Genomic DNA, 15,832 nt, shown 5'->3' on the forward strand with positions numbered 1-15,832 from the left:
TTCCTTTTTAAAGGGTTGAATAATACTGCATTGTATGTATATACTACATTTTGTTTATCCATTTGCCCATTGCATGACACTTAGAGTTGCTTCCACCTTTTGGCTATTGTGAATGCTGCTGCTATGAACATGGTTTTACCAATATCTGTTCAAGACCATGCTTTCCGTTCTTTGGGGTATATACTCAAAAGTGGAATTGCTGAATCATATGACAATTCTACTTTTACTTTTTGAGGAACCACCATACTGTTTCCTATAGTAACTGCACCATTTTACATTTCGCAGCAGAGCACAAGGGTTCCAGTTTCTCCATATCCTTGCCAATACCTGTTATTCTGCCTTTTCTTTTTTCTTTTTTCTTTTTTCTAAATAGAGATGAAGTTTTGCTGTGTTGCCCAGACTAGTCTTGAACTCAAGTGGCACAAATGATCCTCCTGCCTTGGCCTCCCAAAGTGCTTGGGTTATAGGTGTGAGCCAGTGTGCCCAGCCTACTTTGGTTTTTTGATAGTAGCCATCACAATGATTCGAGTGGATTGCTAAGTCATATAGGAATGTAAAATTGTGTCTGTTGAATCATCTATATGAAATACTTCATAGGAACTGAAGCTATTAAGATTTTGATGCGTGTTGGAGATTATTGGTGACTTGCTAAAAGTAATTTTAGTAGGGTAATAAAGGAAAAAAATGAAATTTTCAGAGGGTTCAGGAGTTAGTGGTTCACCAGGAAGTGTAGTTTCTCTTTAGAAAGTTTGGTCAGCTGACCACAGCATTGTGGCAGTCTGGCCTTGCAAAAAATAACTTTTTTCCATATACTGGTAAATAAGTACTGAGCTCTCTTAAACTACACAAGTGACTCTTTTCCTGTACTATATTTGTTTTTGCAGAGAGAAGTGTGAATTCTGAACCTCTGCTACTAATTTGAGAGTCTTTGTTTTATTTTTGTAATTGGAGGTAAAAAGAATTGATGTAATTGTGGCTTAATATGTTAACACTGGAACTTAATATTCTCAATTTTACTGTATTTTTATTTTATTTTATTTATTTATTTATTTATTTATTTATTTATTTATTTATTGAGACAGAGTCTCACTCTGTTGCCCAGGCTGGAGTGCAGTGGTGCAAGCTCGGCTCACTGCAACCTCTGCCTCCCGGGTTCAAGCGATTCTCCTGCCTCAGCCTCCTGAGTAGCTGGGATTACAGGTGCACGTCACCACACCCAGCTAATTTTGTTTTAGTAGAGACAGGGTTTCACCACCTTGGCCAAGCTGGTCTCAAACTCCTGACCTCAGGTGATCAGCCCACCTCGGCCCCAAAGTGCTGGGATTATAGGCATGAGCCACTGCACCCGGCCTACTGTATGTTTTTATTATGTATTATGAGATAATGAGATTAGTGATGGATTCCTTTGTAATACTTTGGGTGTCTGGGTTTGGCAGAGTATGCCCCTATGAAGACTAAGTGGGACTATAGTGATTATGTTTTCTTAAATCAGAGTCAGGATGCATAACCAGATGAAGGAAGACATAGTCGGGAGTCATACTTTTAATATCTAGATTTTGGAGTTTTAGGCTAATTTACTGTAGGGACAAAGTATTTGAAATTGGGATTGGCGGAACATCAGTGGAACCAGCAATTGCTAAGTTAAATATATAGAGGGACATTAGATAACAGATGATGAGGAAATGGGTAAAAGAAAGTGAGGACCTTGTGAGTTAAAACAAAAATAATCAAACCTGGAACACTTTCCATTTATTGTATTGGATATCTTCATTTCAATAAAATTAATGTATATGACAAAATTTTAATTTTACTATCCTCCTAGTTCAAGTGGGATTCTACTTTTATTTCCATAAAAATATGCTTTCAGGATAGGGAAAGGGTAAACTTGCATTATAAGTTTGTATTTTCTCACCAAGGGACAGGAGAGAAGAAAAAAAATCATTTGCTTATTGTCTAGGCTATGCAAAAGAAAAAGAACAGCCTTGTTTTTTTATTACATTTTTTTCATTTAGTGTATGATTTGCCATATTTATTATTTTAAAACATAAAGTCTGTAATACAAGGTTTTATTTTAAAACATTCTCAAAATTAAGGACTATTGCTACACACATTCAGGGAAGATTATCTAGCTATATTGGAGAGATCTCCTTTGCTAGTAGTTGATGGAACCTAGGAATTGAACCCCAGCTTCTCTGACTTAAAGCTGCCTTATTGTGAAGTAGAAATGAAGTGTAAGCAATATATTCTTAAGTATACTGGTCAATTTTGATTTACATAGAAGACCTAAACAGTTTATTTACTCTCTACTATTTGTTATGGGGTTATGCTGATAGTAGCTAGTACTAATAGAAGAAGATATGGTCTAAATCAGGGAATTCATGTTCTATCAGGGATGGCATATGTGCATATCTAAATAATTGCTGTACACTGGGATATGTTCTAGATAAGAGGTGTATATAAAGTAGCTAGAGATGAGGTATATATAAAGTAGATAGAGAGATGGTGGGCCTAAATGCCAGTACTACTATCAGGAAAAATTTCATGAAGATGATTTCTGTATTGGGCTAGTAGAAAGCAGGGAGTTTGCTTGGCAGACAATTGGGGAATAAGTAAAGCATAGATTTTGACATGAGCAAAGCACAGAATCATTTTATTACCCCAAGACTCATAAGACTGGCCCTGTTTACTTCAAAGTTACTTTCTTTATTATCAATCCTGAGTTAGCTTCAAATGAGGAGGCATAGCCACGCATTTCTGAAAAAAAAAATGGGAGAGAATTAGTCTGTTATACAGCAGTGGGTGAACAGTGAGCAAAGATAGGAAGATGAATTTTGATAGGCAGAGTTGCATATTTTGCAACTAAAGGTAGACATTGCAGTTGTGTAGTTGAAAGACCCTTTGGTTATTTTAGCTGCTTATAACCATTATTGTTAGTGATGTGTGTTTTTTCTTTTTTTTGAGGTAGAGCTCTGTTGCCCATGCTGGAGTGCCGTGGTGCGATCTCGACTCACTGCAACCTCAGCCTCCTGAGTAGCTGGGACTATGGGCACACGCCACCAGGCTCGGCTAATTTTTGTATTTTTTAGTAGAGATTGGGTTTCACCATGTTGGCCAGGCTGGTCTTGAGCTCCTGACTTAAGTGATCTGCCCACCTCGGCCTCCTAAAGTGCTGGGATTATAGGCGTGAGCCACTGTGCCTGGCCCATATGCATATTTTTATATAAGTGTGTTTGTAAAGTTAGAGAGAGAACAGTGATAATACAGTGTTACTTTGAGACAGTGTAGTGTTACTTTGGCTGAAGTTATACTCTGATTTTACTGTATGCTGCTATTAATTTGTATTTGGGGTTTTAAGAAATTTTGGTTGGGTTATCATGCACCTTGTAGGGTAAAATTAACACTATTAAGATGGAGTGGTTAACTGACTGAGGACAGTTAAAATTTTTAAATATAAAGCCAGATGAATTTATTTATTTAACAGTGGTTATTGAATGCGAACTATGTCCCAAACCTGCCACCTTTTAAAATTCAGATGAATTCTCCAGTAACTGCCTCAGAAATTTTCTGGAGCAATTAGATAAAAGGAGTATGATTTTATGGGTTAGGTAGCCTTAATGTTTTGCCACAACATAACTCTTAAGCTTAAAGTAATTTCCGTTTTTGTTTACTATACAAGGTATAGTTTTAATATTTCTATATTCTTATGTGCGTATTTACTAAAAGTTGTGTCTTATGAAACTCATACTGTGTTTTGTTGTTGTTGTTGTTTTTGTTTTTGAGATGAAGTCTCATTCTGTCACCAGGCTGGAGTGCAGTGGCGTGATCTCGGCCCACTGCAACCTCAGCCTCCCGAGTAGCTTGGATTACAGGAACATGCCACCATGCCCAGCTAATTTTTGTATTTTTAGTAGAGATGGGGTTTCACCATGTTGGCCAGGATGGTCTCGAACTCCTGATCTCGTGATCTACCAGCCTTGGCCTCCCAAAGTTCTCGGATTACAGGCATGAGCCACCGCACCCAGCTGAAACTCTACTGTGTTTGGGGCAGTGGTGTGTGGTATAATAACAGAGCATGAGAGATCTTCAACTTTGATATTTAATTTCTATATATCACATCTTACTCCAAAAGGAATTTTAGTTAGCTTAATTTCCATTTTAGTGCTGTTTCTTTTTGTGTTAATTTATTGTTTTCTTAATTGTCCTGATTTAAAATCCAGCCAACAAATTAATTTAACACTTGTCTGTCTAAATGTATTTTCACTTCAAAGACTGTTCAGTGAATATGAAGAGAATTAGCTATATTTTGCTAACAAGATTTGCTGATGGGGAGAAGAGCAAGATAAAAGAACAAATCAAGGATGAATGTTAGATTTTTGGCTTGAACTACTGTTGAGTAGTGGTGCTATTTGAGCATGTTTGTGATGCCCATTGCACATCCAGTGGACAGGCCAATAGACAGCTCTTTGACTCTGGAGAGATTTAACAAACTTCAAACATTCTCAGGAGCTTAGATGAACAATGAATTCTTCCACCCTTTTAAGAACTTGAATCTTGACACACAAATGGATATCTTAAAGTCACATTGCATGTGATATTGGAGGCTTTTGAGAATCCATTTATCGATTTAGGATTAGGGGAGTACAAATTCAGTGTTTTAAGAAATAAAATAAAAGCTGTTTAAAGCAAAGTGAATATTAAACTTGAATTTTGTTTGCATCAACAATTCTAAATATTAAAAATGTTTCTCTGACGTGTCTGAGAAGACTCAATAAATAATTCTTCAATTTGTAATGAGAGTTTTGCTTTGCATTAGCTATTGGTCTATAAAGTCCAATAAGGTAGTCTAATCTCTGCCTTCAGTTTTATAGATTAGTGGACAAGACGGACAAGTACTGAAATACTTATGAAATACTTTTAAATGACAATAGAACAATGTAGTATGGACTCATTGCAGAGGGCTGAGGAGCAGTAAAGGAGGGAAGGTTCAAGAAAGCCTTCATAAAGGAAGTAACACTTTAACCAGAGCCCTGCTCACCAGTAAGAGCAAAAATTGTGCAACCTTGATGTTTAAGAAGTGGAGGGTTACTGCTAGTAGTAGTGGTGGTGAGTAATTCTATATGACTGAAGCATCAAACTCTAATAAGAGCATTATAAAAACAGGCTAGAAAATTGGACAGGCAGCATTCAACATATCTTATAATTAAACATTTGGTAGTTTATGTTCGAGGTGATAGACACATAGGAGAGTTTTTAAATGTGGGACTAAAATGGTCAGACTTGATTTATTAGAACAGTAATAAAGGAATGCAGTTATTTTTGGAATTCATTTATGTGACTTTTTAAAGACCTCTGGGGTAGGCTGGCACAGTGGCTTGTGGCTGTAATCCCAGCACTTTGGAAGGCTAAAGTGGGCAGATTGCTTTGGTCCAGGAGTTCGAGACCAGGCTGGACAACATGGCGAAACCCTGTCTCTACAAAAAATACAAACAATTAACCAGGCATGGTGGTGCATGCCTGTAGTTCCAGCTACTCGCTGAGGGACACTGAGGTGGAACAATCACCTGAGCCCAGGAGTTTAAGGCTGCAGTGAGCTGTGATTGCACCACTGCATTCCAGCCTGGGTAACAGAGTGAGACCCTATCTCAATAAAGATCTTTAGCGTAGACTTAATTGCAAATGTCTTTCTTAAAGGATTTGTTTGCTTAGCTTTTTTTTAAAAAAAGTCACACATGATAAAGGGTGTGGTGAGTACTTATAACTTAATACAGATATCATTTAGCTATATTTTTGCCCAGTTAATACAGTAAATGATTAAAAATTATTTCTTGCTTTAGGATTATATGAAATAATTATATTACATAATAAATTAATTATTAGTGTTTAGTGCTATTCTCATACAGTCTATGAATAAGGTTTCTTAGTATATTATATCATGTTTCTCAATAATACCTAATTTTTTTCTGTTTCTTTCCTAGTAATGGCTTCGTCAGAGACAATATAATAGTGGTCAGGAAGTTAAAATGAAATTATATGTGTAGATACTTTCTGTTTCATAGAGTTTAAATGAACTTTGGTGCTACTTCTATTCAAGAACTATTTAGACATTAATGTTGATGTGTTTAAAAAAAAAAAAAAAAAGGCCGGGCGCGGTGGCTCGCGCCTGTAATCCCAGCACTTTGGAAGGCTGAGGCGGGCGGGCGCTTTTAGTCCCAGCTTCTGGGGAGTCTGAGGTAGGAGAATGGCGTGAACCTGGGAGGAGGCAGAGCTTGCAGTGAGCGGAGATCGCGCCACGGCACTCTAGCCTGGGCGACAGAGCGAGACTCCGTCTCAAAAAAAAAAAAAAACAAAAAAAAACTGCTCTAGGTCAAATCAGATCTTAATCTGGCAGTAATTTTGTACCTGCAGAGTTTATAGTTTAACAGGGTAAATAAGAAGTATTCTCTTTATGTATTTATCATAAAAGTAAGAAATGTAAGTGTTCTAAGAGTACATATTAAGGTAAAAGAATTCAGAGGGGAAGATTATGTCTGGATGAAGGGCATCAGAAACTCTGTAGGAGCTAGGGTTTAAAATTAAAAGATAAGTAAGATTTGGAGGTGTGCAAGTGGGGAGACCACCAAGAGGCAAAGAGAAAGCATACACAAAGACACAGAAAGATGATTATCATGGGATTTTTTTTTAAGTAGAATCTTAGCAACTTTTAAAAAGGCAAATTATCAGGCAGTTACCACGTCAGACTACTGAATCAGAAACTTTAGGGGTGAGGCCTAGCAATGTGGTCCTCCAGGTGATTCTGAAGCACACACAAATTTGACAAACTGCTTTGCAATTTCAGGCAGATAAATTGACTGGAATACGCAACTCTTTCTGATCTTTGATCTAGGAAAGGTTTTAAAGAAATAAATCTGAAGTAACAACATTTAAATAGTAATTAGTTCAATAATAACAGTTAACATTTATTGAGTCATTTTATGTACCAGACCTTTTGCTGAGTGAAGGTTATTATCTCTGTTTTATAGATGAGATACAGAGAAGTTAAATATGTTAATTGTCACAGAGCTAAGAAAATACCAGATCCAGAATTTTAATTTATGTAGCTTAATATAAAGCTGACATTTTTTGGTGGGAAATAAGTTCCAACTTGAAGATACCTTTTTAAAGTGCAAAACAAAGTTTTTACTTGTTTTACAGACCACTTTTGTATCTCTGATGGGCATGAAAATTGCAAAGAATACTACTTTTGTAGATTTTTGTTTTAATAGAGCATTCTCCATTTTAAACTTTAATATAGAAAGCATTTTAAGAAATGGTGTGCTAGGCTTTAAGAAAACTGGACAAATGAAAATCCAAACTTAGATAAGTTTTTGGACACAGAAGTTCTCAAGGTTCATTGTCTGAGAAATGTAAAGTCATTTCACATAAAAGCTTTGTTTTGCACATTTCTCAAAAACATAATTTGTCATGTAAAAGAAGAAAAGTTTGGAGTGGGCTGGGCGTGGTGGCTCACACTTGTATTCCCCAGCACTTTGGGATGTTGAGGCAGGAGGATTGCTGGAGCCCAGGAGTTTGAGACCAGCCTCCGCAACATACATGGGGAGACCCCACCCTACAAAAAAAATAATAATTAGCTGGGTGTGGTGACATGAGCTGTGGTTCCAGCTACTTTGGAGGCTGAGGCAGGAGGATCATTTGAACATGGGAGTTTGAAGCTGTGGTGAGCCATGATCATGCCACTGCATTTCAGTTTAGACAACAGAGTGAGACCCCGTCTGTGAATGAGTGAATGAATGAATGAATGAATGAATGAAAAAGAAAAGCTTAGAGTGATTGTACCAGGCATTCCTGAGATACGTTCACATTTTATAATTAAACTCAACCACTCTTTGTACTTATATTTTTTCTCACCGACATTGACCTAAGATATATTCCTTTTCCCTCTGTGTTTCTGCAACTATTTAAGTTGATATCCTTCTCTAAGTCAGATTCAAATATAATATTTTGAAATGCACTGATACTATAAATATCTAAAAATACATCTTTTCAGATACTTAATCTTGGAGCAGAGATAATACAAAAGTTTTAATTAAATATGCAAGATGTGTATATAAGTAACCATGAGGATCTTTGTTAATATGGAGTAACGACATCATAAACAATCTTTTCTACTTTCCTTTTTTATTTACGTTCAATTTTTTGAACAGGCAATACAGTCATACAGTCCAAAAGCTGTGAAAAGATATATAGTAATGTCCCATTCCCATCTGTTTCCCTTAGGTACCCATTTCTCTTCCTCATAGACACATCCTTTGTTAATAGTTTTTTTTCCAGAGATGATACATGCATATGTACAAGCAAATACAAATATGTTTTTATTTCTTTTTAACACCAATAGTAGTATTATTACATATATAAATACTACACTATATATAATGTAATGTACACTATTATGTTTCCTGCTTTTTACATTTATACTCAATATGTATTTTTCAGATATTGTCATCCCACTATATAGTATAAAAAGCTAACTCATTTGTTTTTCAGCTCTCTCATATTTGATGGTATGAATAAAACATTTAGCCAGTCTTTTATTAAGAGGTTTCTTTGATCGTTTGTAGATTTTTTGCTATTACTAACAGTGCCGCAGTGGTTGGGCGCGTGGCTCACACCTGTAATCTCAGCACTTTGGAAGACTGAGGCGGGTGGATCACCTAAGGTCAGGAGTTCAAGACCAGCCTGGACAACATAGTGAAACCCTGTCTCTACTAAAAATACAAAAATTAGCTGGGCCTGATGGCACGCATCTGTAATTCCAGCTACTCAGGAGGCTGAGGCAGAAGAATCGCTTGAACCCCGGGAAGCAGAGGTTGCAGTGAGCCGAGATCGTACCACTGCACTCCAGCCTGGACAACAGAGCAAGATCCTGTCTCAAAACAAACAAACAAACAAAAAAAGTGCTGTGGCATGTAACTTTGAAGATAAATCATTTCATGTGTGTCTCATTTTTATCTGGAGGACAAAGTTGTAGAAGTACAGTTCTTGGATTGAGGGGTACATTTGTAATTACCAAATTATCCTCCTTAGGGGTTGGTTGGGCTAATATGTTGTTTTCCACCAACATTGTATTGAAGTTCTGATTTCCCGTACTCTCATCAATAACCAATTTACGTGTGTTTTTGTTTTTTTTTTTTTTTTTTAGTTTTTATAGAGACAGGGTCTTGCATTGTCAAGCAGGCTGGTCTTGAACTCCTGGCTTCAAGCAGTCCTCCCACTTTGGCCTCCCAAAGTGCTAGGATTACAAGTGTGAGCCACCATGCTCAGCCCCCACTTACTTTTGAATACAGTTTTTCCTCTGACACACGTATATATTTGGAGAACTCTATTACCACAGGAAATCACAAGAAATAGCATCATAAATGTGGGGAATTTTACTTTGACATTGTGCCAGTGCAGAGTAAGATTCTAGTAAATCTTCATCATAAAGAAAAAAATGTATAACTGTTGTAGGTCTCTAGTATTGTGATGATAAAATTTAGTAGTTTTTCAAAGAAAAAGAAAAGGTTTATAGACAGTTTTAGTTCCTTAAATATCAGCATCACAAGTAGCAAAAATAAAGTAATGAGAAAGTTAAATTTTACCAGACTTATTTTTCATTTTATTTGTATTTAATAATTTGTTGAATGGTAAAACCAAAATGCTTTCAATATGTCTTGAGGCCTGAAAGAAAGTTCCTTTGAAATTAAATTTCAGCAATGTGGTTGTGTAGAATTTAAACAATTCACAATACTGACTTTCAGTGCTTCTGAAAGCAGGAAGTGTATTACTGACACACAGAAATATTCCAGCCCAAAGAACATCCCTACTGCCATATGTGGTAAGAATTTGTCACTAACCCACAAACTACTTCTGTAATGCAGTAAATAAGCAGAATTGGTCTTTGTTGGACATTTCCAATTCAATATGAAAGAACTTTGTTTTGCAATGTCTTGTACGTAATTATTAGCTTATGCCTTGGGAGAAAGCCTGGCACATCATGGGTGCATGCTCATGGTTTATTGAGAGAAGAAATAAAGAAACCTGTACATAATTCTTTTAGGCATGATTTTAGAACTTGGTTATTGTGACCCTTAGTTAAAACACTGAAATTTCTCAAATATGTTAAAGACTGAGTTAAATATTCTGACTCAGTTTATTAATGATATCTTTAAATTATATTACTTTTATTCTGTTTTCTCTCTTTGCTGCTTATGTGAAATAAATATGAATCTTATGTTTCCACTTATGCTATAAAAGAAATTATCCTTGGGGTTAATTATTAAGGGATGGGAAAATTAAGAGCTCAGAGACAGGAAAATGAGTTGTGAGGAATTGGGGTCACCAGATTTCATTAAAAATTTTAAAATATCACTGTTTCTCTAACACTTTAATTTTTATTTTTTGTATTTTAAGCGGTTAAGAAGATTGTCTACCAAATATAGAACAGAAAAGATATATCCCACAGCCACTGGAGAAAAAGAAGAAAATGTTAAAAAGAACAGATACAAGGACATACTGCCATGTAAGTTTCAAATGCTCTTGACAAAATACATAGAAATGCTAATTAGCCTTTTGTAACCTAACTAGTTTTATTCTTCCTGACTTTCACTGTTAAGGAAGTAGTAATTAACCTGTCTTTCAAAGTACACGAAAAAGATACAATTCTTAATTTTGCTTTTTGTTTTTCCTTCTGATCCTAATTTTTGTTTAATTTTTTCCCTTTAAGTATCTTAGTTGCTGTAATTCTAAATTACTTTTAAATACTGTAAATCCAAGTGAAAATATCTTTTGTGAACTCTCTGTTCAAAGACGTTATTTCATTAAAATAATAAAGACAACTGAATACATTTTATAAAATGCTAACAATATTGATTTTTCATATATCTATTCACAAGAACCCTAACTGATTAATTATGCATGAGAAAATGAAGCCTAGGATGACTCAAACATCTGTGTATGTACTATTCTCAGCAATCTGAGTATGTGTCTCTAAGTATATGTCTTAGATTGATTGCATTACATTCTAATATTTTAATTATTTATTTATTTATTTATTTATTTAGAGGTGGGGGTTCTCACTGTGTTCCCCAGGCTGGTCTCAAACTCCTGAGCTCATGTGATCCTCCCACCTCAGCCTCCCAAAGTGTTGCGATTACAGGTGTGAGCCACTGCACCCTGTCTGTATTCTTAAATAGCATAGTTTTCTGGCAAAATAACTTTAACTCTGAAAGTATACTTAAAGTGTGCCATCACTTTATCCAATAAAAGCTATACGTCACACTTGCTATCTTTTAAAGCTGCCGGTCGTCTTTCTTCTCAAGTAGTTTGAAATATCTACATTCCATTACGTCATTTCCTCAGTTCTCATTCGGTCTTAAAGGTTTTTCTCTCTAAAGTGTTCTTAAAGTTCTTGGTGACTTTTTTTTTTTTTTTTTTTTGTGACAGACTCTTGCTCTGTATCCTAGGCTGGAGTGCAGTGGTGGGATCTCGGCTCACTGCAACCTCCACCTCCCAGGTTCAAGCGATTCTTGTGCCTCAGCCTCCTGAGAGCTGGGACAGCTCTAATACAGGTGCCTGCCACCACACCCAGCTAATTTTTTGTGTTTTAGCAGAGACAGGGTTTCCCCATGTTGCCCCGGGTCCAGTGGCTTTTTAATTGCCAGATTTGTTTATTCTAACAGGAAGGATATTGATTATTCAAGAATGTTGAACTATTTTGATGCCATTGATCAATCCCTATTTTTGAAATTTTCTTCTTCCATGATAACTCTTTTAAAACACCTCTTCCCTCTCATCTCTTTCCCTCTTTTCTCCACTAACTTCTTTGCCTCAATTTAATCCTTCATTCTTGTGTTGTTCTATATTATTATCAGCTGTGGGATGTGTGGATAGCCTGTGTTGGCAGAATTAACAAGTGTCAACATCGCATAATGGTAAAGCGTTCTGATTCTGGAAGTTGAAATCCTGACTCCACCACTTGCTAGCTATATGACCTTGGACTGATCCTCTCTGTGCCTTGGTTTTGCCATCCTTAAAATGGAGATTATAATAGTACATTTTAGGATTATCTGCACAATAGACAGGTTAATATTAAATGCTTAAAAGTGTACTTAGTGGCCGGGCATGGTGGCTCATGCCTATAATCCCAGCACTTTGGGAGGCCGAGATGGCTGGATCACGAGGTCAGGAGTTCGAGACCAGCCTGACCAACATGGTAAAACCCCGTCTCTACTAAAAATACAAAAATTAGCCAGATGTGGTGGAGCGTGTCTGTAATTCCAGCTACGCAGGAGGCTGAGGTGGGAGAATTGCTTGAACCCAGGAGGCGGAGGTTGCTGTGAGTCGAGATTGCACCGTTGCACTCCAGCCGGGGTGACAGAGTGAGACTCCATCTCAAAAAAAAAATAAAATAAAATAAAAGAGGTACCTAGCACGTAGTAACCAGTCATTAAGCTTTTGCAAAATATAGTCCACTTTTCTTACCCGTTGTCTTAGTCTATTCAGGCTGCTGTTAGAGAAATACCATGAACAGGGTCGCTTATTAATAACAGACATTTGTATCTTAAAGTTCTAGAGACTGGGAAGTCTAAGATGAAGGCACCGGCAGATTTGCTGTCTGGTGAAGGGTCACTCTGGTTCATACATGGTGCCTTCTCACTGCACCTCACATGGTGGAAGGGGCAAACAAGCTCCCTTGGGCCTCTTTGTTTAGTAAAGGCTGGTAATCCCATTCACAAGGTATGACCTAATCGTCTCCTAAAGGCCCTACCACTTAATACTATTGCATTGGAATTTATGTTTTAACTTATGAATTTGGGACGGACACAAATATTCAGACCATAGCACCAGTCTGCCTCAGAATAGGAGATGACATGGCTTTCTGGATACTTTGTATTAAGCAAGATAATCTTAAGGTGATCCCAGATTGCTCTGGAATTATTAACGCACACATTCAGTCCACTTTCTTTTTCTGTCATCTAGCTGTAGGTTTCTGTTTGCATATGCTGTTTCTTTTTTTGTTTTGTTTTTGTTTTTGAAACGGTGTCTTGCTATGTTGCCCAAGCTGGAGTGCAGTGGTGCAATCTCCGCTCACTACAACCTCTGCCTCACAGGTTCAAGCTATTTTCCTGCCTCAGCCTCCCGAGTAGCTGGGATTACAGGCACCCGCCACCACACCCGGATAATTTTTGTATTTTTAATAGAGGCAGGAGTTCACCATGTTGGCCAGGCTGGTCTCCGACTCCTAAGGTCAAGTCATCCGCCTCCCTCAGCATTTACTCATTTTACAAAAAACTCTGAGGGTGTACTATATGCTGGGAATGCAACAAAAACCAGACTGGCAAAATCCCTGCCCTTGTGGAGCTTATATGTTTGTCAAGGCGGTGGACAATACAAATTAACGTATGTGGTCTGACATGTGATGGTAATTAGTGTTATTGAGAATATAGTTGGAATGTGGGGTAGGGAGAAAGCAGAGAATAGAAGGGGAAGTTTACAGTTTGACTAGGGGTAGTGGGAAAGGTTAGTGGTGTACTGTTAAACTGGTCCTCTGAAAAATGAAAGTTCTGATTTGTATGGTTTGCTGATTTCTGTGATAAATGGATTATTTACCATAATCATCACAGCAAAACTCTGAGGTAAATACTGTTATGTGCCATTTTGCAAACAGGAAACTGAGACAAAGAGGTTAAAAAGCTTGTCTCACAGTTAAATAGTGTGGGGCAAGAATTTAAACCCAGGTAGTTTTAAAGCCTTCACTAGGGTGATTTTGCCCCTCAAGGGACACTTAACAATGTCTGGAGAGATTTGGTTGTGACAACTGGGGTATGGGAGTGGACAGGCTGCTAATGGCATCTAACAGGTAGAGGCTAGGAATACTACTACACATCCTGCAATGCACAGGATGCAGCCCCCTTCCCCAAACAAAGACTTCTCTAAGCCAAAATGTGTGAATGTCAACATTGGGAGACCTTGTCCAAGAGCTCGAGTTCTTTCTTAATCACTGTGCAATAATCAGAGTGACAGTGCCTTTTTTCCTTTAAGTTATCTAAGGTTTGATAAGTAGGTCTCCAGTAAATTTCTAGTTATTTTGATTTGGATTTTGTGTGTGTGTGTGTGTGTAAGACAGAATCTCACTTTGTCGCCCAGGTTGGAGTGCAGTGGGCGTACTGCAGCCTCTGCCTCCCAGGTTCAACAATTCTCGTGCCTCAGCCTCCCAAGTAGCTGGGATTACAGGTGCCCGCAACCATGCCCAGCTAAGTTTTTGTATTTTTAGTAGAGACGGGGTTTTACCATGTCAGCCAGACTGGTCTCAAACTCCTGACCTCAGGTAATCCACCCACTTCGGCCTCTCAAAGTACTAGGATTACAGGTGTGAGCCACTGCACCTGGCCTGGAAATTTATATTGGAAGTAATTGTACTGAGAGATATGTGCTTATTTACTGCTAGATAACTATTTAATTCATTGCCTGAGTGCAGTGGCTCACGCATGTAATCCCAGCGCTTTAGGAGGCCAAGCTGGGCAGATTATTTGAGCTCAAGAGTTCAAGACCAGCCTGGGCAACATAGCAAAACTCAGTCTACACACACACACATACACACACACACAGCTTTGTTGGGTATGATGGTGCACACCTGTGGTCCCAGCTACTCAGAATGCTGAATTTATCCATTTTAATTGCGCAATTCAATGATTTTTTTAAAAAAGTAAACTCATAGAGTTTTGCAGCAATTAATGCAATCTAGTTTTAAGACATTCCCATCACCCCCAAAAGATCTGAGTCTTCAGCCCTGGGCAACTGTTAATCAGCTTTCAGCTTTCTGTCTGTATAGATTTTCCTGTATAGTCTTTTGTGTCTAACTCTTTAACACATTTTTTTTTTTTTAAATGAAGTCTCCTTCTGTCACCCAGGCTGGAGTGCAGTGGCACAATCTCGGATTACCACCTCCCAGGTTCACGTGATTCTTCTGCCTCAGCCTCCTGAGTAGCTGGGATTACAGGCGCACACCACCATGCCTGGCTAATTTTTTGTATTTTTAGTAGAGACAGAGTTTCACTATGTTGGCCAGACTGGTCTCGAATTCCTGACCTCATGATGCGCCCCCCCTCAGCCTCCCAAAGTGCTGGGATTACAGGCATGAGCCACCACGCCCAGCCTCTCGTTAACACATTTTAAAGATTCATTCATGATGTAGCATGCATCAATAGTTCATTCCTTTTTGTTGTTGAATAATATTCCATTGTATGAATGATGAACATATTAAATAATGCTGCTATGAACGTGTCATACAACTCTCTCTGTTGACCTATGATTTTGTTCCTCTTGGATGGATAGCTAGCAAAACCATGGAGAGAAATAATTGCTTTCATTTTTTTGATACTTAGATTATTTCTAAATGTGCTTAATGAGAGCACCGGTCTGGCCGGGCGTAGTGGCTCACGTCTGTAATCCCACAACTTTGGGAGGCTGAAGCGGGCGGATCACTTGAGGTCAGGAGATCAAGACCAGCCTGGCCAATATGGTGAAACCCCACCTCTACTAAAAATACAAAAATTAGCTGGGCATGATGGCACATGCCTGTAGTCCCAGCTACTCAAGAGACTGAGGCAAGAGAATCACTTGAACCTGGAGGCAGAGGTTGCCAAGATGGTGCCACTACACTCCAACCTGGGTGACGGAGCTAGACACCGTCTCAAAAAAAAAAAAAAAAGAGCACCAGTGAAGAATATTAAAACAGCCACACAAGTTCTTTCTCGCTACTTCTAGTTCCCAGCACTTTGCCGGGTGTTAATGCTGG

At 37.9% G+C, this 15,832-nt stretch overlaps 1 protein-coding gene across 5 annotated transcripts in view; it reads left to right on the forward strand.

The window, feature by feature from the left end:
- The window catches only part of PTPN12 (protein tyrosine phosphatase non-receptor type 12), a 105,093-nt gene that overhangs the window by 23,855 nt on the left and 65,406 nt on the right, over positions 1 to 15,832 (forward strand). For all 5 annotated transcript variants that reach the window (XM_009203558.2, XM_003896407.4, XM_021936134.2 and 2 more), the window contains exon 2: positions 10,447 to 10,555. In XM_009203558.2, coding sequence (XP_009201822.1) covers positions 10,447 to 10,555 — 109 coding nt within the window. The remainder of the gene's footprint in view (positions 1 to 10,446; positions 10,556 to 15,832) is intronic.

The sequence above is a fragment of the Papio anubis genome, chromosome 4 (genome assembly GCF_008728515.1).
Source record: "Papio anubis isolate 15944 chromosome 4, Panubis1.0, whole genome shotgun sequence".
Taxonomy (NCBI): Eukaryota; Metazoa; Chordata; class Mammalia; order Primates; family Cercopithecidae; genus Papio; species Papio anubis.